Genomic DNA, 27,293 nt, shown 5'->3' with positions numbered 1-27,293 from the left:
CGGATTCATGAATGTTCAGATGAGCAACGTTTGCTTCACGCACCAAAATGGCAAGAACTCCGAATTGGATCATTTTTTCGTACAGGGACAACAGATCCGATATGTACAGATCCCAGATGACGTGAATATTGTGAGTGCAATGCAGCATGAAGTAGCTATGATGGGCTTTGCAGAACGTGATCAAGGACGTGGAAGAGGTCGTGGACGGGGTCGTGGAAGGGGCAGAGGTCAGGAGAGACGAACTTACAAGCCGGCAACAAAAAGAACTGAGCAGTCCTGAGATTAAGTGGATTATAAATAAATCGTGTACTTTCTTAACTTCCGTTTTGTGCAAAATTAAAATTATGTTAAAGGCACTGAACACGTTTGGTATCCCACCGTAACCATAAAAGAACAAGCCTGTGAAAATTTGGGCTCAATTGGTCATCAAAGTTGCGAGAAAATGCTGAAAGAAAAACCACCCTTGTTGGATGATTTTGTGTGCTTTCAGATAGGAATAAAAGACTTCTAGCTAGAAGTCTTTTAATATTTTAATGAGAAATTAGCTCTTTCTCAAAAACTACGTTACTTCAGAGGGAGCCGTTTCTCACAATGTTTTATACATGTACTATCAACAGCTCTTCAATGCTCATTACCAAGTCAGTTTTTAAGTTAATATTTGGTTTGAGTAATTACCAAATGTGTACCTTCCCTTTAAAGGCAGTGGACACTATTGGTAATTACTCAAAATAGTTATTATCATAAAACCTTACATGGTAACAAGGAGAGGTTGGTAGTATATAACATTGTGAGAAACGGCTCCCTCTGAAGTTGAGTAGTTTTCGAGAAAGAAGTAATTTTCCACGAATTTGATTTCGAGGCCTCAAGTTTACAATTTGAGGTCTCGAAATCAAGCATCTGAAAGCACACAACTTCGTGTGACAAGGGTGTTTTTTCTTTCAAATATTATCTCGCAATTCGATGACCAATTGAGCTCAAAGTTTCACAGGTTTGTTATTTTATGCATATGTTGAGATACACCAAGTGAGACTTGTCTTTGACAATACCAATAGTGTCCATTGTCTTTAAGTAAACAGGATCCTTAATTAAAGGCACTGGACACGTTTGGTAATTAATGTTAAAGACCAGTATTCTCATTTTGGTGTATCCCAACATTTATATAACAAATCTGTGAAACTTTTATTTTTATTTTGAGTAATTACCAAAGGTGTCCACAGTCCAGTAAACTTGTAAATACTGCACATAATGCACAAATGTATTACTATACTCAAAGAGACAAATGAGTTGCAATTAAATGATTGATATTTAATTCATATTTGTAACACTTTATTTGTCATTTCTAATTCAATATTGGGTTGTTTGGTTGGAATTTGGATGGGACTGGTTGAAGATTAGACATTCGATCATTCGAGTAAGTGTTTCAGTTTTGAGTTTTGTCATTATGACAAGCGCATGGGTCCTTGCACTGTATCCAGTTGCGCCAAACTGCTCTCAGTTGTTCAGGTGATTGTTCGGGTAAAACAAATACATCTCGATGACAAATTGCATCACAAGCCCATCGTCTGTCATTGACGTATGAAGGTAAAATAGACGCAAGCCAAATTCCTATTGATACATCTTCCCCCTGGTATGCATGTAAGACTTTTGAGTTGTTAACTATCCACTGAACTAAGTCGCGAGTCAAAAGATTGCCAGACCCACAAGCAAAGGCCGGGTACACTGGAGCTGGATAGTCGTGCTCTGCCCATTTTCCGAGTAGATCTAAGGGCCAATTAGTTCGAAAACTTCCCCACCATGAGCGACTTTGTGCTGAAATTTCCACGTCTTCTAAGGTAGCCATGATGTTATCGATGTTCATGAAACAATCATCGTCCGTTTTGATGATAAATTTCGCAGCAGAAGTTCTTATGACCCAGTGGAAAAACTGAAGCATTTTATTTGGGATGTTGCGATACACGTCGATTTCGTCCACCAGAAGGAGGTCACCGAACTCCTGCTGCTCATCACGGAGAGATTGCGTCTCTTTCTGATTACTTTCCAAAAGAAGTTCCTCAGCTTGGCCTTTAGAGGCTATTAATGTTTCCACTTCTTCAGGCTGGTACAGTTCAAAAACAAAATTTCCAGGAAAAAAATGAAAGTTGGGGAAACTTATCTCCTCGGGAAAGTCGTCAGTCTTAGCTTTTCGTTGAAATGGTTTAATCGCCAAAATGTTGGTGTTATTGGGCATGACAAATGTGTGTTGCTTATTATTAGCACCAACTCCTAAAAGTGCCGGATTGTATTGACGAATCGGTCCAACGACAATTGTCCCATGAAAGTCTTTAGGGAAGAGGTATTCCTCCACATTTTTAAACATTATGCTGTCCTCCGTCGTTCCTGAGTCACGTGTAGAGAAATTGACCTGAATAATCTGATCTTTGCTCCATGTATCATAGAGTGTAACAGTGCATTTCTCCTTGTACAGCGCCATCGCGTCATGTAAACCAAGTTTCTTGATAACAACTGGGTAATTCATAGTGAAGTCAAGTCCGTAGTATTCCGCATTTAAGACCTCCGAATCTTGATGGCATGTCTTTGCCGACGACGTTTTTGTGATGTTAAACGCAACCATCTCTGAGGCAAGGTCCATTCCACTTGCGTTGAGCGCTATAGATCTGCAAGAATACGGGTCTTCAAGAAACTCCCGTGGGACATCACAGCCCTCGTTGCCAACGATGAATTTAACAATAACTTGGTCCCGAAGCTTGGTGTGGTTAGTGATGTATCCTGCCCATGTTTCTCTCAGGGCTTGTCGTTGAGCGTCGTTTCCTCTTGCAGACAACACCCCGATTGCGATGCTATGCTGCGAGTCTGTTGCTGCTTCTTCTTCCAGTAGAGTGGGGAATCGCACGTTAACAATGTTGTGGTACAGAACTGCTGTCAAAGCCGCAGCCATCACACAAATGACCACAGAATATTTAAACATTGTTAAAATCAAATGTAAATAAATATGTGTGGCAAACATTTATATGACTATCGTTCAAATGTGTGTGTTTCTATCCGAGGTAGAAACTCCATGTTCTATCAAAACACTGTATCATCATCAATCATTGTGACAGTGATGTTCATTCTTTCATTTTCCTCACTTCGTAGTTCATTTTTGTTTACACTTTTTACAGTAAGAAACACACAGTCAGCTGGATGGGCGCCGCCATGATTGTTGAAATTCGTGGTCGCACATGGTGAGTTCCAAAAGAACCACAAATCGTCACGTGTGTATCAACACACTGTTCATTGTTGTTGTTTACCAACACTACAGTCACCTGCTGGATGGACGTATGGGCGCCGCCATGATTGTTGACATTTTTTGTTATCAAGAGAGGGCGCTAGTCTAAGGTCTGTTTTTTTTCAAATTTTTTTCTTTTGCAACTTGTTTTTTTTAACTATAAATTACTGAATGAGTAGTAAGGATTATCTCCATTAAATCGAGCAATAGATTTTTTCAACTCATATTGAACCATGTAGGAAAATATTGAGCAATCAAAAAGTTGACACGCCCTGCCCATTTTTTTGTTCTTTTTTAGAAAAAGTTGTCCATTAAAAAAAGTAACAGCGCCCTCAATCGGAAAAACAGAGACAACAACCGAAATGGCGACTTGTCCTGTCGTCAGAGTCAGATGACATTGGCTAAATATTGACACGTTCCCTGCTTAGAGATACCCTCAATATTTCACAATATTTGTTTTATATTGAAGCCCATTTCTTTTCAGTCTGCATGTGAGGATATCCGCCTTCAAGTAACAGAAACAGTGAGTATAAACCATTTGTAATTTTATGTTGTAATTTTATTTTTGCATTGCGTGTGTATTGTGACTTGACCATTGACACTGACTCAAGTTTGCATGCTGTTTAGCGCCTGTGGAATATTATTAGGAGTGGTTTGTGCTAAAAGGCATTCAGTGCGACATAAACGTTCAATTGTTTTATTTTACAAAGTTCCATACAATTACATGGCCACTTTTCTATTTTGAAAAACCAAGTCATATTTCAATATTGATTATTGGTTTTTTTTTGGGAAGGGGTGGGGGGGGGGCGGGTGGGGGTAAAAATGTTCGCTTTTGAGTTTTGTTTTGGATTAAGGATTTTGTATAAAAAAAGTTAATTATTCTAGTGTTGTTTTCTTCATTTTGTTTGTTATAACTTATATTCCATTATTTTGGTTTCAACTCGGATCAACTTTTTAAGTTTTTGTTTAAGACTAAGAAATGTTGTTTACTTTTTTATTATCATTTTGTTTGTTGATTGTATTTTATACAACTATTATTATTAATTATTATTATTGGAATTATTTATTGTTTTTGAATGAAAACAAGAATTGGTTTAAAGCCATTATACACTTTCGGAACAGAAACAAAAAAACAAGTTCACAGATTTACAAATAAATAAACAGAAGGTAATGGTGAAAGACTTCTCTTGAAATATTATTCCATGAAATGCTTTACTTTTTGAGAAAACATTAAAACAGTTATCAATTCTCGATAGCGAGAATTACGGATTTACTGTAAACACATGTCATGACACGGCGAAAAGTGCGGAAACAAGAGTGGGTTTCCCCGTTATTTTCTCCTGACTCCGATGACCGATTGAGCCTAAATTTTCACAGGTTAGTTATTTTATATATAAATTGTGATACACGAAGTGTGGGCCTTTGGAAAATACTGTTCACCGAAAGTGTCCAATGGCTTTAACAAAAATACTATCACTAGGTATGACTATGATTCTGAATTGTTGTACAATCTTGACAATTAAAACGACCGACATAACCCCAGACCAAAGTTTCTGGTTCATGTACATTGTAGTTTTTTGTACATGTACCAAGCACCATTGCTTACTCCTTAGGATGTCGATAGCTACATGTTCACTCAGTTATTTAGTTCACTTATGAGGCATCCTTGTTTTCAATACCAGAAATATATAATAAAAGTTATAATAATATCCTTAAAATCTAAGAGTAGAGATTAACCCCGGTGTTTCTGGTTCAGATACATTTAAAAGCAAGCTCCCTTGTTTACAGGTTTTCTCAGGCTTGCAAGCTAAAATTTCACTTCTTGAGGCATCCCTGGTCTTATCACCAGAAATTTAGGGGTCCTACTAAAAGCCGACAACAAGCCGACAACGCCGACAACAAGTCTATAGCGCAGCCAACACGCCGCCAACAAGTTTTAAATACCTCAAAAATGGCAAATAAACCATATACATTTTAGAACTATATGTGTTTTGTAATGTAAACATAAATTTAATGGAAAAACTTCACGAAAAGTGTGAATTTTTAACCAGAAAAAAAACTTAACGTTCACGGAGAACGGTCGGACGCCGTGTTTGGACCAGTTCATTTATGATGCGGGTGAGTCAAACTTAGCAATAGAGGGCGGGCGTCATGCACTGTGCACACTGCAGTGAAGGTCTTCACATAAAGCCCGCCCTCTGTTGTTGACAAGTGCTAAATCTACCCGTATCATAATGGTCTGGTCCAAACACGGTTTTTAAGCCAAGATGGCGTCCGACCGCTTTCCGTGCAAGTGAAGTTTTTTTCTGGTTAAAAATTCACACTTTTTGTGAAGTTTTTACATTAACTTTACGTTTATATTACAGAACACATATAGTTCTAAAATGTATATGGTTTATTTGCCATTTTTGAGGTATTTAAAACGTGTTGGCGGCGTGTTGGCGGCGCTCTGGGCTTGTTGTCGGCGTTGTCGGCTTGTTGTCGGCTTTTAGTAGGACCGGAAATTTAGCCTATTATACAGGAACCTCAAAATCTACATTATTGTAGGGGTTAATCCTAGTGATTCTGATTCCCATAGCAAGCACCCTTGTCTACAGGTTTCATCAGGCTTGCAAGCTGCGCCATGAGCATCTTTAGATGGATACCGGCGGATTATAAATGCCCATTATTATTACATGTACAGTGATTTAGTTCACTTATGTGGCATCCTTGGTTTTATTACCAGAATAAAAAAAAAAAAAAAAAAAAAAAAAATAAATAAATAAATAAGTAAAAAAAAAAATAAGTAACTAAATAAATAAATAAATAGCCTCAAAATCTAAGAGTAGCGGTTAACCCTGGTGTTTCTGGTCCACATACATTAATTTTGTAGCAAGCACACTTGTTCACAGGTTTCCTTGGGCTTGTGAGCTTCATGTACATGATATGTACATCAGTGATTAAGTTCCCTATAATGAGGAAATGTTGGTTTCATTAGGCCAAAAAAAGACGAACAGCTGGCTGTTTAAAACAAATTGTTTGCTAGTCGTTAAAATATGCCTTTTTTCTATTAAAAATGTTGTTAAAAAAAAGGAGGCAGCCTCTATAAAGGAAGCAAGCGGGGATGCTAAACATGTTTTTATTTTTATTTGGCCTTACCAGAAACATTATTGTTGTAACCCAAAAACTAAGAGTAAGGGTTAACCTTGGTGTTTCTTGTTTACATACGTAGCAAGCACCCTTGTTTACAGGTCTCCTCCTGAAGGCTAGCAAACTACAGTGATGAAGATACAAGGCATACCAAGTGGTTTCATTACCCAAAAAACATGTATTATAAAGAGTGGTGTCACATGTGTGTGAGCCAAAGATTCTCATAACCAGAGATTCTTCATAAAATATAAAATAGGCCTACATGCTCAGTGAGTATAAATCTGTGGTTTACAGAAATACGCTGGTTATGGCCTTGTTTTCATTAATCAAATGGCATGATAAAAATGCTGGTACTGTGAATACCTACTGGTGACTTGTACTGGTGTGCCCCACACCATGTTTACAATTTTTTCCAGAGACATGCCCAGGTTTATGACGATAGTGTCTCATAAAAACACCTCGAGTGGTTTTATATCATGAAGCCTGGTTGCAGCATTTGCCTGATTGGATTGTATGCATGTTGTGGAAGGATTTCAAAGCCATGCCCTACAAGGCCAATACATTTATAATGTACTGTACGACTGGATGACATTAGCAACAGTGTGTGTCGGGAGAAATTGAAGACTGAATTTCGTAGCTGATTTCCTTGCCTGGACAAATCAAACGCACCATAGTCAGTAATATGCTCATTTTGCAAATGGCAACTCAGTGGGAAATCTATAGAAGACTTTTGAAAGGGCACCAAGGCCAAAACCTGAGCTGACAACTCTAGATGTTCAAAGTAACTGTACATTTGTAGCAGTGTGTGTCACTGTCAGGAGAACTTTAAGAATGAAGGAGCTTGCACAAACAGATTTCCTGCAGTGCCCTGGACGAATCACCACCATCATTTATAAATCAGTAGTGCTCAATTTGCAAAGTGCCATTCAGTGGGAACTGAGATTTTTGAAAGGGCACCAAGGCCAAAACCCGAGCTGACAACTCTAGATGTTCAAAGTAACTGTTAATTTGTAGCAGTGTGTGTCACTGTCAGGCGAAATTGAAGATTGAAGGAGCATCTACAAACTGATTTCCTGCTGGCCTGCAGACAAATCACCCACCATCATAAATCAGTAATGCGCTCAATTATCAAAGTGCCATTCAGTGGCAACTGAGATTTTTGAAGGGCAGCTTACAACTCTGGATGTTCATAGTAACCGTACATTTGTACCAGTGTGTGTCACTGTCAGGAGAACTTCAAGATTGAAGGAGCATGCACAAACTGATTTCCTACTGGCCTGCAGACAAATCACCCACCATCATTTATAAATCAGAAATGTGCTCCATTTGCAAAGTGCCATTCAGTGGGGAACTGAGATTTTTGAAAGGGCACCAAGGCCAAAACCCGAGCTGACAACTCTAGATGTTCAAAGTAACTGTTAATTTGTAGCAGTGTGTGTCACTGTCAGGCGAAATTGAAGATTGAAGTGAGCATCTACAAACTGATTTCCTACTGGCCTGCAGACAAATCACCCACCGTCATAAATCAGTAATTTGCTCAATTTGCAAAGTGCCATTCAGTGGGAACTGAGATTTTTGAAAGGGCACCAAGGCCAAAACCTGAGAGTACAACTCTGGATGTTCCAAGTACTGTACATTTGTGACAGTCAGGAGAACTTCAAGATTGAAGGAAAATGTAAAAACTGATTTTCTGCTGGCGTGCCTGCAGACAATTATCATCCACCACCATAAATCACTAATGTGCTTAAATCGAAGTACGCAGTTCTGTGTTGATTCACAAATTACTGAGTGACGCTGGCACCTGCCTCGCATTCTATTAACTGACATGACTGATGGTCACACCTACGGTACTTGTCATTTTGCCATCGTCCTCTCTTGTTTACTAATGACACCATCATGGCAGATGTTTACACCAGTGGGTTGATTCTGCAGCACAAATTATTGATGGTAGCGGAAAGCAAAGATCGTTTCCAAAGCAAGGATCGTGGCCGTGGGGATTCCAAAGGTCAGGACTTAATACTTGTATTAATATTCTGCGCTGCGCTGTAGTTTACAGTGAATTAATTTTTTTTTATTAACAGAATATGTGAAGTATTAAATTATGTACAGCAGGGTATATACTTTTACTAGGCACGAAATAAGCCGATTTGCAAGTTAGATTGGAACAACTGATTCAATTATGTACATTATTTATTGATCAGTGTTGATACAGCAAATATTGTATGCTGCTGCAGGTGCAAGATGCAACCATGGAGGTAACTCAGGCGACTCAGGCTGAAATTTTAAAGGCACTGGACACTGTTGTTTATTGTTCACAGTTTAGCCTACATATGTCACTGGCATGAGTCATGACTGGGTCAAACAAGCCCCAACCATCACCCCCTTTTTGTTTGGCCCTCTTCTTTGTCCATCCAAATCATCCCAGGGTCTCTGCGAGCTTTCGTCTCTATCATCTTTTTCCACTTGACTGCTTTTGTTAGACATCTGGTTAGGTGTGTTGTGTTGGCCTTCTCGAAAGACTCTGCTAGATTCGTAATGTCAGGCCACTAATTTCTTAATCTTTATTTGAATGTCTTGCTTAAAGCAGTTTGCAAATCAACTTATTTTTTATACTCTTGTACACTGGTAAAAATGTTGCCATGTGATATTTTCTCAAGTCTTCTTGAAGTTGGGTATGGCCTCCCCCTGGACATTGCTGGCTAGACAGTCGATCTTAGAAGCTGTTTTTAGGGGCAGGTATCAGGGATGTGGTTTTGCTGCCTGCTGGGCTCAGATTGGATCTGGGCTATAGGCAATGATAGGCCCCAGCATCATGGCACCACATGTTGGCTTTGAGAAGTATGTATGTCCTGGCAGTTTGGTTTGTTGCCGAAAACTTCTTGTACAAGCAGACAAGAGTCCTTTGTGTTACCAATAGGCCCTAACATTGCTGATTTTCCAATCTGTACGTATGTAGAGATGCACATTCATGTACACCAGACCTGTCATGCCTGTGTGCTTTGTGTTTGAATGGGTAATAAGGGCAACGAGGCACTTTCTTCTTGGTTAAAGGGCACCGACATGCATATCAGACACTCATGGGGAAATTGCAAATTTCTACTGTTTTAAGGGCACCAAGGCAATGACCAGTGGGCGACAATCGCCTCCATTGCCGCTGTGAAGTACCAGGCCTGGGGTCGATTTCACAAAGAGTTAGGACTAGTCCTAACTTAGGACTAGTCCTAGGAGATATACAAATTGCATGGGTAGCCCTAAGTAAAGAAAAGTAACTGGTCCGAACTTGAGATAAGACTAGTCCTAACTCTTTGTGAAATCCACCCTGGTCATGCTGGTACATGTACAATAGGCAGTTGATGGGAAAAGTTTCTTGCCCTTTTACATGGATGAGGAATGTGTGTACAGGTAGTACAATATCAACCCTTGGGTTATTTGTATGACTTGCAGGGTTTGTGAACTATGGTGTACTTTTATATCTTGACAATGACACCACCACGGGGCAATTGTGTATTCATTCAGTAATACATGAAGAGGAGAAAAAGTACAGGTTTGTTCATGGTATACACATGCACGTAGCATCATGGGGGTTGAAATGTATGATCAGAGGCCACCTGTGCACACATAATGTGGTGACCTACACGTACAGTGAGATTAACACTATTTCATGAGTAGTTCTTGAACAATTAAACAACCCAGACATTGCATCAAGATAGGGCCTATCCATTGTAAAATATTAGCCTACATTTAAAGGCAGTGGACACTATTGGTAATTGTCAAAGACTAGCCTTCACAGTTTGTGTATTTCAACATTATATTGCATAAAATAACAAACCTGTGAAAATTTGAGCTCAATCGGTCATTGAAGTTGCGAGATAATAATGAAAGAAAAATAAGCCTTGTCACACAAAGTTGTGTGCGTTTAGATGGTTGATTTCGAGACCTCAAGTTCTAATACTGAGGTCTCAAAATCAATCTTGTGGAAAATTACTTCTTTCTCGAAAACTATGGCACTTCAGAGGGAGCCGTTTCTCACAATGTTTTATACCATCAACCTCGCCCCATTACTCGTCACCAAGTAAGGTTTTATGCCAATAATTATTTTGAGTAATTACCAATAGTGTCCACTGCCTTTAAGGCTTAACGATGAAACTGTGCTTTTTATCGCAGGAAAGAAGCTCCCTAAATCCACTGTCTTTGTGGCATCTTTACTCCTGGATCGTTCATATTGAACACAAATAACAACCAAGTTGAATACAATGTATCCGGTATGGTCTAATATTGCCAACTGTACGTACAAATCTCACATTTTATGCCCTTTTTTCCCCTTTATTACTAACACTAGGCCTGGAATTACTACATGTACAGGTACACTTTTGAGAAGGCAAGGCTATTCATATTTCTTTTACAAAACAAACTTCCATTTGAAAAGCTTAAAGTCTATGGAGATCGTTCATGTCTCCTTTTTGAATGGAAATGAAAAAAAAAAAAATGTTTCAATTTAAAAAGAAAAAGTTTAATAAAAAAGAAACGACTTCTTAAAAGGAAGCAGGTGTGAATGTTGGACATGTTTTTATCTTTATTTGGCCTTTGCTACTAAACAAAATTCTCAGGAAATATCTTGTGGTGGGCCCAGGGTAACAGTAGCTACATGTATGTCCTACATTACATGGTCTCTGTGTAATTTCAGGCCTTTACTTAACCGTGCAACTTGCATTCCATCATGTCCATTTCTAAACATGCGTCATACTCGAACATTTCAAAATATGCATTTACCCCATGTACATCGATTTAGTAAAAGGTTTGCGGTAACACAATGTAATGATAATCTCGTAGTGAGTTGGGGTGGTTCTGAAAAGAGCTGTTGGTTTCACCCCAACTCATTTAGGGATTATCATAATGGTGTTATGGCAAACCTTACCAGTTTACTATCGTATTTCCACCATGCAAAGTTTCAAACCCTGTACCATGTACGTACATCGTCAAAATCTCAGATTCAGATCATTCTCAAAAGAACAAATCTGTACCTTGTACATGTAGCAAATCACTTGGTGTTACCGCAAACCAAATAGATCATGTAGACACACTACATTCATTTAAATACAACCACACTGCAGCATAAAGCATTTTTGCTCAAGTCAAGTCAAGTCAAAACTCTTCTTGCTTGTAAAGTCAAGTCACAAAGCAATTTTGCTAAAAGTGAAGTCAAGTCACAAATCATTTTTTGTTAAAGTCAAGTCTACTCACAAGCGCCGTCTTTGCACAAGTCAAGTCAAGTCACAAGTCATTTTGTTCAAGTCAAGTCAACTCACAAGTCATTTTGCTCAAGTCAAGTCAAGTCATACTTGAGTCATCTTTGCTCAAGTCAAGTCAAATCGAAGGAAGCCCTTCTACTTGTATCATGATAATAACATCCACTGCACAGGCCTGTATACTTCATTTTTGAAGGCATCTCCTTGGTAAATTCACCCTATGAGGAAATTATAAGTTTCTACTGCAGAGCATATTAAGGGCACAAAGGCAATGACCAGGGTTCATCAAGGCAATCACCGTGTTGCCTCCGTGAAGTATCAGGCCAGACTGCAGAAATCATCCTTCAGATGTTACCCGTGAAAAACATCACGCTCTCTAAGAGTTTTAACTGATAATTTGTTTCTTCTTGATTCTCCCTTAGCCATGAATTTAGACGAGAATGAGTTGATGACGGATCCAAAGTTTAAGGCGTATGCCACAGCAGTAGACAAAGCACTCAAAGGTTTTGAGTATTCCAGCGAGTGGGCCGACCTGATCTCAGCGCTTGCAAAACTTATTAAGGTGAGTCAGTCACTTCAAGAGTCCAAACAGTTGACTTAATAATAGTGGCTTCTTATAGACACTTACCATCCCTCAGTGATGCTCCTGGTGCTTTAACATTCAGTATTTTCCTGCACGGTACATGTAAGTTGGACTACGTTTGAATTATTAGACCTACTCTTAACATACATGTATTGGTTTACAAGGTGCTGTGGCGCATTATGCTGCCAATCAAACTAGGAACACCGGGGCGAAACCTTTCTCTTTTGGATAAGTGCACTGGGTTCTTTTACATGCGTTACACGACACATGGGACCAACGGTTTTAGGTCTAATCTGAAGGGCAAAGCAGCATGGTTTAAGAGAGTCTTACTTAAGGACACAGGTGTCAAGATTGGGACATGAACCTCGAACCTACACTCTGCTAGAAACACCGTACATGCTAGAAGTCAACTTTACTGATCTTGTTTTTGTCTTTGATCAATCAGGTCCTCCAGAGTAACTCATCCCGCTACTCTGTGATTCCCAAACGACTGCTGATCGGCAAACGCCTAGCGCAATGCACCCACCCCGCCCTGCCCAGTGGGGTACACCTCAAGGCCTTAGAGACCTACGATCTCATCTTCAAAACCATCGGCCCCAAGCAGCTCTGCCAAGATATGTTCATCTACAGTGCGGGGTTGTTCCCGTTGTTGGGGAGTGCGGCCATGGCGGTGAAGCCTAAACTGCTGCACCTATATGAGGAGCACTACTTGCCACTTGGAGAGCACCTGAAGCCATGCCTGACTGGGTTGCTGCAGGGTATCATGCCTGGACTCGAAGAAGGATCCGATCACGCTGAAAGGTAACTATTATAATAATAATAATAATAATTGTGGCTTCTTATATAGCGCACATGTCTGTCACCACATAGAGCGCCGGAAGCGCAAGATGCGGAACTCGGGCTGAAATGTGAAATCCCACTGGACGCCTTTCGGCAAGTAACTCTTTTGATACAACAATAGATTAGTGCAGATCACTGCAGACAATGACCATTCATATCAATGGAAAACAAAACATTCACTTGCTGAAACGGCGCCCATGCGTATTTCACGTTCCAGCAATAGATAAAACTTCAGTTCCGCATCTTGCACCTACGGCGCTCTATAATCTTTGCCGTCACTCACTGACGCTCCTGGCGCTGTAACATACAGTATTTCCTGCGTGATGTGGGACTACATTTGAATTATGAGACCTAGTTCTGATAGCACCATGTAATGCTTTACAAGGTGCTGTGGCGCAATTTGCTGCCGATGGGACCAGGAACTCCGGGGCGAACCCCTTCTCTTTTCGATAAGTGCACTGGGTTCTTTTACATGCGTTACATAACAGATGAATTCTTTTCTCGGCCCATTCAGGGATGTGATTTCTCTGTTGTTTTTTTAAACCCCAACCAATTTTGTTTTCCAATTTCCTTTAATTTATATCAAATTGATAAGAAAATGAAAATGAAACTAGATGGAACACCCCAGATTGCAGAGTAGGGCTTTCAAAACCATGTTTACGAGCAGGCTTTGTACCCGCAAGCTTTCGCTCTCGCAAGCTGTCACACTTTGCACTCATACATGTCATACATGTACATGGGTAGTACACGGATATAGGTCTCACCCCCTGCCAGTTTCATAGCACTGCTTACCGCGAAATTCTTTGTAATTGACACTTGTTATACCACGGTACGAGATTGTGAAGTTTTACTGGTCGAGAACCAATCACATGATGTGATTTATTATTTGTTATAATTATTATTAAAGTTGACATGTAGTGTAATATTCTCTCTAGATCATGTCTATCATCTATGGATATTCATTCGCACTAATTCAGGGCCAATAACCACACACTGGCATTCATTATCCATGCAAAGAATGCATACTTTGTAGTGTAATAAAAATACATTTCAAAATAGTAGAAAATCAATACGGAAAGAAGTCATCAATAATGCAATGGCAACCTGTCATGTCTGTGTCAGGAAAATGGTCCACAGAGCAAGGACCTGATAAATACACAACATCAAGTGTTTTCTCACTTGGTGTATCTCAACGTGAATAAAATAACAAATCTGTGAACATTTAAGCTCAATTAGTCATTGAAGTAGCAAGAGAATAATTAAAAAATAACCTTGTTGCACAAAATATGTGTGCTTTCAGATTTCCCACAAAAGTTCAAACCCAGGGCCTACATTCATAAAGCTACAAGCAGAAAATACTGCTTGAAAAACTTCTTGTAATGTAAACTTTTTCAATGTTAACTTTATGTTAATTTGGCTGGTGACCCGTTTCTGTGCTTAGCAAATTGCTGTGCTTATAGGTCCCAATTTCATATAGCTTGTAAGCACGAAAATTTGCTTGCCAAGCATGAAATTTCTTCCTTAATTAAAACAAGATTACCAACCAAATTTTAATTTGTAGCATATTGCTTGTTACTGGCATTCGGCTGTTGTTCCCTTACCCTGAAAATCACGTGGAATCTTGGTTGGTGTAATCCTGTTTTTATTCAGGAAGAAATTTCATGCTAAGCAACTGTTTTTGCTTACAGGCTTTATGAAATTGGGCCCAGATGACTCTTTACATGTATGTTGTACACTTAAACCTGTAGTTTAGTCAGTTAGTATTGTACAATGTTGTAGGCCATAGTACTGTACATATTACAGTCGTACAGAAAGTCCCTTTCACCATGTTGACAATGAACAAATTTCCCCTGGAAAATCCCAGGAGAAGTTTGTTGACCCTTTCACACTTTTCTCTAGAATTTGCGACCCTATCAAACTCTTAGGGGAAATGGATGGAAAAAACCCATTATTATTATCAGTAGAATTGATTTTACTCCACTTCCCCAAAATAAAGATAAGAGATACAATGCTAGAGTGCAAGAGGTCAATGTCATATTATCACAAGGTACAATCTGACATTTTTTATTCTACAAGTGTTACAAATAAATTTTTCTTTACACCATTTTTATGAAATTAGAGACTTATATTCACCAAATAAGCCAAATTTTTCACAGATTTGTTATTTTGTGCATACATGTATGTTGGGAAACAGAGAGTACTTGCCTTTGACAATTACCAAAGGTGTCCAGTGTCTTTAAGGATCCTGTTCATTGTTCAATAAACATGGTTTCCTCTCTTCTAGAATTACTGCCTCTGCAAATTGTTATCATTGGAAAAATGCGCATTAGAAATGTTTAGTACTGTTAATATTATTATTATTGTTTTTAAAGATGGAAGTTTGCATCGGGATAATGAATATTAACTTTGGTTTTACCCATACACCGATCTGTGTGTTAGCACTGTACAGTGTATACTCAGTACTTTCTCAAGCTCTGTGAAAAAATCACCTATGAGGCGTATTTCTTGGGTGGGATGCAAACCAAAGACCCTTGCAATTCTTGAGCAGTGTCTACCAACATGACCTCCGAAATTTCCTGATAGCTAAATGCAGATTGAGTCCTATATTTTAGCATAAATTTTAATATTAATATTATTATTGTTACATGTTTTAAGATTTTATTTTTCATGTACTTTTTTCTTGTTTGTCCCTAGGACCAATGTACTTTTGGAGCAGCTATGTGCTGGGATGGTAAAATCTAATTTCTACAGTGCCCTATGGGAGTGTGTAGTAACAAGTCCTGTTGTACGTCTACCTGCCGTAACGTTCGTCTTGTCCCAGTTAGACCGCAAGCTCCCCATGATGGACCAATCTCACATCCTAGGCAACAACAGGTTAACACTGGTGAGTTTTAAATAGGATTTGAAATAACCAACAGTAGTCCAGCATTCTCCCGATGACGAGCAGAGTATACTGTTCAAAACAACGAGACCAAACCCGCTCTTTTCAGAGCCACCACGCCTTCAAAAGAGATTTTACTCATGGTTTTACCGGCAAGTTCACTATTCATATTTATATTTGTAGTTACTCTTAGGATTTGAAATATCTCACTCAATTATCATCAAACTTTTGCAACAAGGGTGTTTTTTCTTTGATTATTCTCTTGAAACTTAAATGAACTAATACATAGAGTAATCATTTTAACAGATTTGCTAAATTGTATGATGTTGTGAGAATAGTGAGAACACTTGGCTTTGACAATTTTTTTTGCCAAAGATGTCTGGTGCCTTAAACACTGGATGATCTGATGTTGTATAAATGGAAATAAAACAAACGTCTAACAAAAGTTAATTGTTCCCTTGAATTCCAACTTTGTGCAGGTGAATGCAGTTTGCGAATCCCTGTACGACTCCGCCGTGTTGGTCCAACGTACAATCCTGGACTTGGTGCTCGTGTGTTTCCCTCTCCACAGCTACTGCCTAACAAAGGAAGACCAGACGCGCATTCTCACTGCTGCCCTCAACACGGTGCTACGTCGCGACATGTCCCTGAACAGACGCCTCTTCAGCTGGTTGCTGGGCACAGACGCTGCTAGGATAGGAACACCTGACGTCACCAAGAAACCGGACGCGGACGCGGTGAGCCGATCGGACAGCATCATCAGCGCCGAGGAAGAAAGCACGGCGTATTTCGACATGCATTCCAGAGAGATGTTGATTGAGTCGCTCAAGAGCTGGTTGAACACCCTCCCAGATAAACTCGACGATGAGGAGTTGAAAGTCGCAACGTTAAAACCTTACAAGCTTCTTATCAGCCTCCTTGATAAGCCAGAGTTGAGCACTAGTATCGTCGAGGACGTCTTTGTTGAAGTTTTCCGTGCCTTGTATCATCGCTGCACAGGGGTCAGTGAGGACACATTGTGGAAAGGTTTAGTGCTTGACTCGCAAGAAGCAGAGATTCATTCCACACCGACAAGGAAGATCCTGACGGGGCACAACCGCCCAGTTGAACTCATCAAAACGGCCAATTTGCTCTTTGGCGTCTTCGAGCCATACTTCATGTGGGATTTCATCGCGAAACGGTTCGAGCGCTGCTGCCAGGAGACGGTCATGCGAGGTGGAATGGCGCCCTCTATAGGCGATGACAGCAATGCGTTGACGTGCTCCGAGATGTGCAAGCTGGTGGACTTCTTGCTGGATATAGTGTCACTGGTAAGTGGCTTGCTCTGTCAATAGTAATAAGAGTCGGTTCTTATAGCCCTTTATTACACCCTTGTAAGCGCTTCCAGTACTATTTTCCGCAAGGTATATATTGAAGTATGAGACCAAAGTGATATGCTGGTGGATTTTTTTATTACAGTGCCTAATACACATCAGTGTAAGGGCAAAACCAAATTCTATTTACTGGTATATTTGGTATGGACAGTATTATTTCCAGTTTGCTTTGCTTTTTAAGAGATGATGATAATTTGCATCGGAGATAAAGAATATTAATTTTTGGTTTTTACCCATATACACCGATGTGTGTTAGCACTGTATACTCAGTACTTTCCCGAGTCTAGTGAAAAAATATCACAGGCATGTTACTTGGGTGGTATTCGAACCCACGACCCTTGCAATTCTAGAGCAGTGTCTTACCAACTAGACTACCGAGGTTGTCCGGTAACTAGAGGCAGTTCGAATCCTATGTTTTGGCAGCGGGTACCGCAACGATATAAGTCGTTGCTTTTGTTTGGACAGGAAACCTTTTTGGAAAAAAAAATAGAGTTTGGTACAAACAGTCTTAAATAATTTTACTTTTTCTTTTGTTCGGACAGGAAACCTATTTGAAAACAACAATAGAGTTTGGTACGAGCAGTCTTAAATAATTTTACTTTTTCTTTTGTTCGGACAGGAAACCTATTTTTGAAACAACAACAAAGTTTGGTACGAACAGTCTTAAATAATTGTCCCTTTTTCTTTTGTTCGGACAGGAAACCTATTTGGAGACAACAACAGAGTACCTTCCCAATCTCTTGTGTAAACTCACTGTGTCCCTAACGAACTTCTGCCAGCACCTAAGCCTCTCAGAGATCAAAGACACTCTGTGTCTATGCACCAAGCTACTGACCAAAGTACAGCCTTCCATGGTGATGAGTCCGAACCAATGGGACACGTACACACCGGACGGATGCGGGAACCCGCTTTCCCAGAGACTCTTGGCTCATGTCGACGTCATCGAGAAGGGATGGGAACTTGTCGAGGGTGGAATGCCCGGAAGGGACACGTCGCCCCAGCAAGCGTCGACACCGGTAAAGGAAGACTCAAATTTGAGGACAAAGAAGAGGAGTCACGGTAATAGCACTGAGTCCAATTCAGCCAGAGTGCAGAATGAGTCGATGGAGAGTGAGAGGACGGAAGCCGAATCCAAGGAGACTAAACCCTCTGTCTCTAATAAGCTCCTTCAGAGCCCGAGGAAGTCACTGGACAGGCTCTCCTCCCAGCATCTTGAGGATGCTGAAGTACCCGCTCTGGAGGACGACGACTTCCAGATCGAGCGAATCAAACGGCCAAATAAGATTGCAAGCCTCGATAAGACATCCCCTAAGGATGACCTGGGTGAGTTTCGTCCGTCTCACAGACGGACCCCGAGTGCGGTCTCGCTGACCACCAGCCTAGCCGAGAGCGATAAGGACGGACAGCCTGTCTTCATCATGCAGGCCTGCGTTCTGTGCTATCAGACGTTCTTCGCCAAGTTCGTCGGCAGTAAGATTCTCCCCGAGGCCGAGATGGTGAAGGATTATCTGAAGAGACTCAACGTAAAGCTGAATGGGGTACAGGAGAAACGACAGCCTTCCGGAGGGGACGAGAAGCGAAGCAGGCTCCCTTGTGGGTTCGGAGAAGCGTCGGATAAGGGCAGTAATGATGATAGCTTGTTGCGGACTCACTCTTCCTTAACCAGTGATGAGGCTGTTGGGAAGTATCTCGGTAAGAATGTGGTCCCTCCTGTAATTTGGTGTAAGGGTAAAACCAAAATTAATAATAATAATGTGACCCTTGAAATAAGTACGGGCATGAAACGGCAAGTTTGATCATATAGTAGCTCTTTAGTTTTATTGAGATCTGTAAACGGTGAATCTGTTGGGTGAAGACACGCAAAGACGTCAGTTAAGGTCTTCGGCCCAAAACAGAATGCTCATACAAAATATACAATAATAATTACATAAACTAAACTTTAAAAGAATAAACAATGAAACGATAAAACAATACTCGCGGTTCGCGCCAAAATTAAGGACGCGACCGCCATCTTGGATTTAAGGCAAATTAACGGTGAAATGCAATATAAACAGGTTATTTCCAATCCAAAAAGCAATGATAAAATAAACTAAAGGATCTCCAAAATGTTACATTCAGTAACACTGCTAAGATTATTAGGAAAGGCTCTAGAGGTAATAAATATATCTAAACACCGCAAATCAATAAATAGCTAGCGTGATGTTGCAAAAGCAACCAGATATCCACTAAAGTCAACAACATTCTATAAACAAATTGAGACTTGAGGATAGTGCTTATTACACACTATTTAATCTAAGTAGTAATTAGGAAAACATTTAAATGCAAAATATAACAAGATCTTTACCTGTTGGGTGAAGACACGCAAAGACGTCAGTTAAGGTCTTCGGCCCAAAACAGAATGCTCTTGAACCGGAAAGCAGCCCGCAGAGGGCGCTAGCCATGCAAGTAAAGCAAATGATTACGTAACATAAAAATAAACGTGGGGGGGGGGGGGGTCGCATCGCACCCGTGACAATAAGAACAGCAATAAACTGCTTATGGCCTAGCGATTAAGAGCAACAGTTTCAAACTCTCGTGTTTCTGATCAGCAGAGTGTGGGTTCGAGTCACAGTCATGACACCCATGTCCTTAAGCAAGACACTTAACCATGATGCTTCGTCGTAGGACGGAACAGAAAGCCGCTGGTCTCATCCGGTCAAGCACATTGCACCATAGCACCTTCAGTAAACCATTAGGATAAGGTCTTATAGTTCAAATGTAGTCATACATACCGTGCAGGAAATACTGTATGTTTCAGCGGTTCGAACGTCACTGTGTGCCGGATATGCGTGTTATATAGACCATAATTAAGACCTTGTACATTCTTTGGGTGTTCTGGCAGGCAAGATACTGCACTGGTCTTGTGGGAAAGTTGACAGTTTGTTCCAAAGTTACCACATAAATCCAAAAGTTATGAAAGTAAAAGCTGGCCAAGTTTTGAGGTGTGCCCCCTCTCATCATACATGTATCAAAATTTACAAGAATTAGACAGTGTAATCTCCATAAAATATGAGATGTTATGGTCTTTTTCCATTAGACTGTGTACAAATTGGCCTGCAGGAAGTCCATGCTCTGCGGCTCTTTTGTAAACATGTGATGTCACAGACCACATCGTTTAAAGAAGCCACTATTGTTATCATTATTATTATCATTCTTATTATTGTTATTATTTCATCTTATCACAGCATGCAAAAGAAAGATCATATTTTCATCTGTACAAGTAACTCCTCGAGTTGGGCTACCTCCCGTAGCCTTAGATCTCAAGGGTCTTTCTTAGGATCCTCGCTGATTACTATTACTATTATTATTATTATGTTTGCAGTTGATGTGAATATGAATTGTACATCCAGCGCACCAGCCATGAAGGCCTTTGCAACAGCTTGTCATCTACTGGTGGAGTTTGCCTGCTTCCCGATGTACTGCAACGAGACTGCATCCGCTGCGCACACGCTAACACCTACAACTACAGGTACGTCCATGCCTCATACTTCGTTTTATGAGATTGAGCCCTGGTCATTGCGTTGCCCTCAAATTGCTCCAGTAGAAGTTCACAATTTCCTCACATGGTGCCCTTTTCAAAGGAGAAAAATGCCTTGATGCCCTTGCCCTTTCAAAAAACGAAGCATACTGAAACAGGCTTCCAATCGAAATTTAAAATGGATAGTATAAAACATTGTGAGAAACATCTCCCTCTGAAGTAACGTAGTTTTTGAGAAGGAGGTAATTAAAAAAGTACATGTATAATGCAAGGGTGTTTTTTTTTCTTTCATTATTCTCTTGCAACTTCAAGGACCAATTTGTGCCAAAATTGTTACAGGTTTGTTATTTTATGCATATGTTGGGATACACCAAGTGAGAAGACTGGTCTTTGACAATTACCAAACATGTCCAGTGCCTTTGAATAAATGATATATATTTATATATTTTTTCAATTTATGGCTGTTGGTTTGCTTGTTCACCAGGGAGCTCCTTAGATCTCCCAGACTGGCTCCAGGTTCTTGTTGCCTGTAGTAGCTTTGTCGGTAACTTCATCCTCCAGACGTCGGCAATCTCAACCACCTTGGAGCTGATAGCCTTGACTAAGTCCGTTACGGATCGCTCCGTCAGCAAGCTGGTCCTCCCTAATCCGCCCAATTCCCCCAAGACGGACTCTGGTACCATCTCCGTGGTCCTCATCCCAGCCGTTTCTGCTTCTCATCTTCACACACTCAACTTTGGGACCAGCTTCTTTCAGGTAAGATAAGAACTAATTGGATGTCAAAAGGTCGTTGATCTTTCAGGATTGGCCTGGATAATAATGTCTTGGACCTTGCTTAATGCTGCCTAACATTAAAAAGTTTAAACTACCCCTTTCATTTTGGTAGAATTTTTTTTTTTTAACATTGACAACTTGACCAAAAGGTAATTTGTTTGGGAGGTTTTCTGTTGAACTCAATACAATTGTGCTGCACTTTGTGCCGATCAGTAGAACAGTCATTTAGTCTATGTGGTGGTCGGCAAAATCTACTCCCCCCAATTAGGAACAGTACAAGAGTTCTCAGGTCCAACGCACAAGCTTCCTTAATCGTTTTGCAATACAGACCGATACAAACAATCCACAATACTTGCTGCAACAAAACTCCTGACTGCCAATGTGAGGCCTGGTTGTGGTTTAAAACAATAACCATCTTGCTCGTTCCTCGTTTGTATGTTTCTAGTCTAGAGTTGATTTCTTTTTTGATTCTCTACATCATACTTATTGACGTTGTTGAAATCCTTTGCAGAGGGTAGCCACTAGTTTATGGCATCACATGGGAGCGAATACCCCAGACTGTCATCAGAAGAGTGCTGATTTATTGCATCAGCTACACAACGTGGCACCTGACGTATACATCTGTGAAGATATCATTGGCAACTCACTAGTACAAAGCAATAAGGTATGTGTACGAAATAGACTGGTGCCCTGTCGTTATCCATAAGGATAAGAACAGGACCCAATTTTAAAGAGCTGCTTAAAGCAGAAAATGTTGCTCAAATTTGTTATGCTTAGTAGAAATGAGCAGGATACCAGTTATGACTTGTTCATGTCACATGGCAGTTTTGCTGGTAATGTTATTCTGGTAAGCAATATTTGTTTTGTGCTGAGCAATATTTTATGCTTAAGCAGCTCTATGAAATTGGGCCCTTGTATTGGCCGTACAAACCCAGTGATGTCATTGGACACAACAAGCATGTATTACAGTACACATCCATATAATGATGTTTTATATGTAAATTGTTTTATGTACAATGCATGGAGGGACTCATTAGACACTGTTACTTGTGTGCTGGTCTGTAGAGGACTGCTTTATTAATCACTGATCATCTTCCAGGAGGCAAGCTTCCTGGGTGGACATTCCATTGTCTCATATTACATCTTACACAACTATGTCTACAACAGGTGTCTTATGACACAGCTTGTTACATCTCCCTGTTTTTCAAAGGTTTCTGTTTTTAATATAATAATTACTACAGTTGTCAGGATTTAATATAATCAAGTACATAACAAATATTCCGGTATAATATTGGTTTCAGAGTTGTGTATTCATTTGAGTTTGACTTCAGTATATATTTTCAAAATTGGTTTTACATTGATTTGATGACAACTAATATTAATAAACAAACCTTGTTTGGTTTCAGCAACTTATTAATTTTACATATAAACTTTCTACTTCTACATAATCTAACAATCTATCCGTATTATAACATGAAAGTCAAATCCAGCATTCATATTATTAGTCTAGTCCATTGTTTTAATGGATTTCCAATATTTGCAATATTTGTTTGCATTTATTTGTTTGACATCCATATTATTTAGATTAGTGGCTTATTGGTGTGTATCTCTCAGGAGGTTTGCTTACCCTGCCTGATTTGGTTACATATTGAGTTTGTGGTTGGTGGTTTGTTTCGATTATACCAGGTGTATCTTGTTGGTTTTCTATTTCCCAATCTAATTGGTCTTCCATTTGAGTGGCCTTTGTTTGTTTCAAGTCTCTTCGGTTTCTTGTGAACACTGATCCACCTGTTGTCTTGACAATATATGATCTTGGTTTGTTACTCTTATCTATTACAACAGCTGGTTTCCAGGTTTTATCACATCTTACTAAAATGCGTTGACCTTTGTGTAAGGGTGGCAACTCTTTTGTCCCTGCATCATAGTATTTCTTTTGCTTTTCGGTTTGTTGTTTTAACTTTTGCTTCACACATTTTACTATCTCTGGTTTTAGTAGTGTTGCTTTCGTTGGCAGAATTGTGTTTGTTCTTCTGCTCATTAGCAGTTGTACAGGTGATTTACCTATACCTTGGATCGGTGTGTTTCTGTAATCTAGTAATGCTAGATTAAGGTCTCTCCCGTCCTTTTTTGCCTTTTTGATTAGCTGTTTTGCTATCCCCACTGTTTTCTCAGCCTTTCCATTGCTTTGTGGGTACTTTGGTGATACAAGTGTATGTTTGAATTTCCACTTTTTACTGAAGTTAGTGAATGTTTCACTTGCATACTGGGGTCCATTATCTGAAATCACTTCTTCTGGGATTCCATGTCTAGCGAAATGTTGTTTACACAATTCTACAACTTTCTGGCTTGTGGTGGAGACCAATCGATTAAGTTCAAAGTAACTGGAATAGTAATCAACAATTACTAAATACTGTTGTCCATCAATCTCAAACAAATCTGTGCCAACCTTTTCCCATGGTCTGCTTGGTTTGTCATGTGACATCATAGGCTCTTTTGCGTTTCGTTTTGCAAATTCATTACAGGTTGAGCACCTTTCTACTGCTTCGTGAATTTGAGCAGACATGCCTGGCCAGTACATTATATCTCTAGCGAGGCTTTTGCTTTTTTCGATACCTTGGTGGCTTTGATGGATTTTCTTTATCATTTCATTTCTCATTGACTTTGGTATTATTACTCTATTGCTTCTGAATACCAGGTGGTCTTCTACTGTTATTTCTTCTCTGAACGACCAGTATACTCTAATACTTGAGTGTACATCTTGTTTTGTCTCTGGCCATCCTGATCGTACTACTTCTTTAAGAGATTGTAATTCTTGGTCTTTGTTTGTCTCTTTTTTGAGTTCAGTTAATTTATCACTTGACATTGGTAAACATTCTACCATGCATATTGGTATGTCAAGATCTCTTGTGTGATCACACACTGGTACAAAATTTCTACTTAGTGCATCAGCTACATGCAACTGTGTGCCTTTTACATACTTGACTTTCAGACTATACTTCTGCAAGTTTAGTAGCATCTTTTGTAGTCGCATTGGTGCAGTGTGCAATGGTTTCTTAAATATTGTCTCCAATGGTTTGTGGTCAGTTTCCACTTCAACATCTCGTCCAAAAATATATGGGTGAAATCTTTCACATCCAAATACTATGGCTGCTAGCTCTTTTTCAATTTGCGCCCAGTTTTGTTGCGTTTTTGTGAATGCCTTTGAGGCGTACGCTACTGGCAATTTTTCTTGTAGTAGCACTGCTCCAGTCCCTAGACTGCTTGCATCACAACTCAGAACAAGTGCTTTTGTCACATCATAATACTGCAAGATTGGAGCTTTTGTTAGCATATTCTTGAGCTTTTGGAAACTTTTGTCATGTTCACTATGCCATTGCCACAGTGTCTCTTTCTCTGTTAGTTTTCTCAACGGGGCTGTTATATCTGACAAATTCTTTATGAACTTTGCAAGATAGGTCACCATACCTAAGAATTGCATCATTTCTTGTTTGCTCGTAGGTTTTTTCATTTGTTTGATCGCTTCAATTTTGGCAGGATCTGGCTTTAGGCCATCCTTTGATAGAATATGTCCCATGTATTTTACTTCACTTTGTCTGAACTTACATTTCTCTTTGTTCAGTGTGATGTTCAGTTCTTTACATTTTTTGAGAACTTTCTCTAATCTTTCATCATGAGTGTTTTCATCACTCGCAAAGATTACTATGTCATCCATGATAACTTCTACTCCGTCCATATCTACGAAATACTCATTCATCAGTCGCTGATATATTTCAGGTGCCACTTTTATTCCAAAAGGCAATCTCAGAAACTTGTATCTACCCTGTTCTGTATTAAAAGTGCATAATTTTGAGCTTTCTTCGTCAAGTTGTACTTGCCAATACCCCGAATTTGCATCCAACGTTGTGAATATGGTCGCTGTTGGCAGTTTATCAGTAATCTGTTCGATCGTTTTCATAGGGTAGTATTCGCGTTCTAGGGCATTGTTTAAGTCTAGTGGGTCGATACAGATTCTTACATTTTTTCTGTTTGGTTTGACTATAGTCACCATGGAGCTTACCCACTCGCATGGTTCCGTGACTCTTTCTATCACGCCTAATTTTTCCATTCTCTTTAATTCTTCTTTCACTTGTTTTCTTAGGGCTACCGGCACTCTTCTTGGTGCGTGCACCACTGGTTTAGCATTTTCTTTTACTTTTAGATGCTGTTTTCCTGGCATACATCCATGACCCTGAAATACTTCTTTGTATTTATCTTCAACATTTTGATTCAGCATATCTACTTGCTTGATCAGATTGAGATCTTTACATGTTTGTAGACCTAGTATCGGAGTTACTTTTCCTTCCACTACTAACATTTCTACATTTTGGAACATTCCTTTATGCTCACATGTTAAGATACATTTCCCTTTTGGTATTATTTTATGACCACTGTATGTAGTTAGTCTTACCTTAGATTTTGTCAGGTCTTTTGATGTACATATTTGCTTAAACACACTCTCTGGCATAACATTACATTGGGCTCCAGTGTCTAATTTAAACTTAATTGTCCCTTTCTTTCTAGCGTTCATCAGTGTTAGGTTTATGTACCATGCATTTCCTGATTGAGTGAGTTCTTCAACGTACAGTTCGTCTTCATCTGTGTCCGATTGTTCAAACTGTAGGTGCAGTTCCTCCATTTTCTGTTTGGTTGTCCTCCTTGCTGTCTTTCTTGGTCCGCTTGATGCTGTTTTCTCCGCCCGACCGCGTGGTGGATAGGTAGTTGCTCTGCACATCTTGGCGAAGTGATTTTGCTTCCCACAGGTGCTGCACTCTTTGCCGTATGCTGGACATTGTCGTCGGCCATGTTCTCGTCCACATCTTCTGCAGTCAAATGGCTGGTCATCTCCTTTTGCTGAGGACTGTTTCTTGCTGTCACGTCTGTGCTTCATTTTAACAGCGTTTACAGTTGGATTCTGTCCACTGATGACTCCCATTTGTGTTTGCGATTGCTCTGCAGCTCTGCATATATCTATTGCTTTGGGCAAATCCAAATTTGTTTCTCGGAGGAGTTTCGCTCTGACTGAATCTTTCTTCATGCCTACTACCAGTCTGTCTTTGACCAAGCTGTCTGTGAGCTCACCAAATTCACAGGTTTGTGCTCTTTTCTTGAGGAGCGTCACATAGCCATCAATGGATTGTCCATCTTCTTGTGACGTGGTGTTGAAAACATGCCGTTCATATGTGATGTTTTGCTTGGGTAGAAAGTATCCATCCAGTTTCTTTATGAGTAGCTTGAGGTCCGTCGCGTCTTCACTGTCTGTATATTCCAGTGTTTCATGGACGTCTATAAGTTCTGCTCCAGCTACATGTAAGAATACGCTCACTTGTACATCTTTATCTTTGTGTTCAAGTCCTGTTGCTTTCGCATAGAGGTCGAACGTTTTCTTCCATTTTTTCCATTGTGTAGCCGGTGTGGTTCCTGGCGTGAACGACTCTGGCGGTTTTAATCCATCCACTCTTTTCTTACTCACTTCAGCCATTTTCAGAACTTGTTAAATTTTATCCCTTCTGACACCATGTTTTATGTACAATGCATGGAGGGACTCATTAGACACTTACTTGTGTGCTGGTCTGTAGAGGACTGCTTTATTAATCACTGATCATCTTCCAGGAGGCAAGCTTCCTGGGTGGACATTCCATTGTCTCA

The 27,293-nt window shown here is 39.9% G+C and overlaps 2 protein-coding genes across 6 annotated transcripts in view; one reads left to right on the top strand and one right to left on the bottom strand.

Annotated features, from left to right (window-relative positions):
- Positions 1-276: 276 nt before the first annotated feature.
- On the bottom strand, positions 277-3,321 carry LOC139947566 (UDP-GalNAc:beta-1,3-N-acetylgalactosaminyltransferase 2-like). The gene has a single exon (XM_071945509.1). It carries the CDS (start codon positions 3,002-3,004, stop codon positions 1,421-1,423), a length of 1,584 nt encoding a protein of 527 aa, XP_071801610.1. The 5' UTR covers positions 3,005-3,321; the 3' UTR covers positions 277-1,420.
- A 301-nt stretch (positions 3,322-3,622) lies between these two features.
- Positions 3,623-27,293, top strand: part of LOC139946747 (protein DOP1A-like) — a 45,293-nt gene continuing 21,622 nt past the window's right edge. For 3 of the 5 annotated variants that reach the window (XM_071944414.1, XM_071944415.1, XM_071944413.1), the window contains exons 1-9: positions 7,794-8,399; positions 12,063-12,202; positions 12,669-13,024; positions 15,758-15,947; positions 16,424-17,254; positions 18,016-19,009; positions 20,679-20,825; positions 21,319-21,590; positions 22,120-22,272. In XM_071944414.1, coding sequence (XP_071800515.1) covers positions 8,291-8,399; positions 12,063-12,202; positions 12,669-13,024; positions 15,758-15,947; positions 16,424-17,254; positions 18,016-19,009; positions 20,679-20,825; positions 21,319-21,590; positions 22,120-22,272 — 3,192 coding nt within the window. In that variant the 5' untranslated portion in view covers positions 7,794-8,290. Of the gene's footprint in view, positions 3,789-7,793; positions 8,400-10,558; positions 10,679-12,062; positions 12,203-12,668; positions 13,025-15,757; positions 15,948-16,423; positions 17,255-18,015; positions 19,010-20,678; positions 20,826-21,318; positions 21,591-22,119; positions 22,273-27,293 lie in introns of those variants that run through there. The other 2 variants (XM_071944416.1, XM_071944417.1) reach the window with 2 other exon arrangements.

This window comes from Asterias amurensis, chromosome 14, assembly GCF_032118995.1.
Source record: "Asterias amurensis chromosome 14, ASM3211899v1".
In the NCBI taxonomy this organism is placed as follows: domain Eukaryota; kingdom Metazoa; phylum Echinodermata; class Asteroidea; order Forcipulatida; family Asteriidae; genus Asterias; species Asterias amurensis.
The sequence above is the reverse complement of the archived record's forward strand: the minus strand, read 5'-3'. Positions and strand labels throughout refer to the sequence as shown.

Coding starts and splice junctions, on each gene's coding strand:
- LOC139947566 (XM_071945509.1), bottom strand. CDS start 3,004: ATGTTTGCCACACATATTTATTTACATTTGATTTTAACAATGTTTAAA.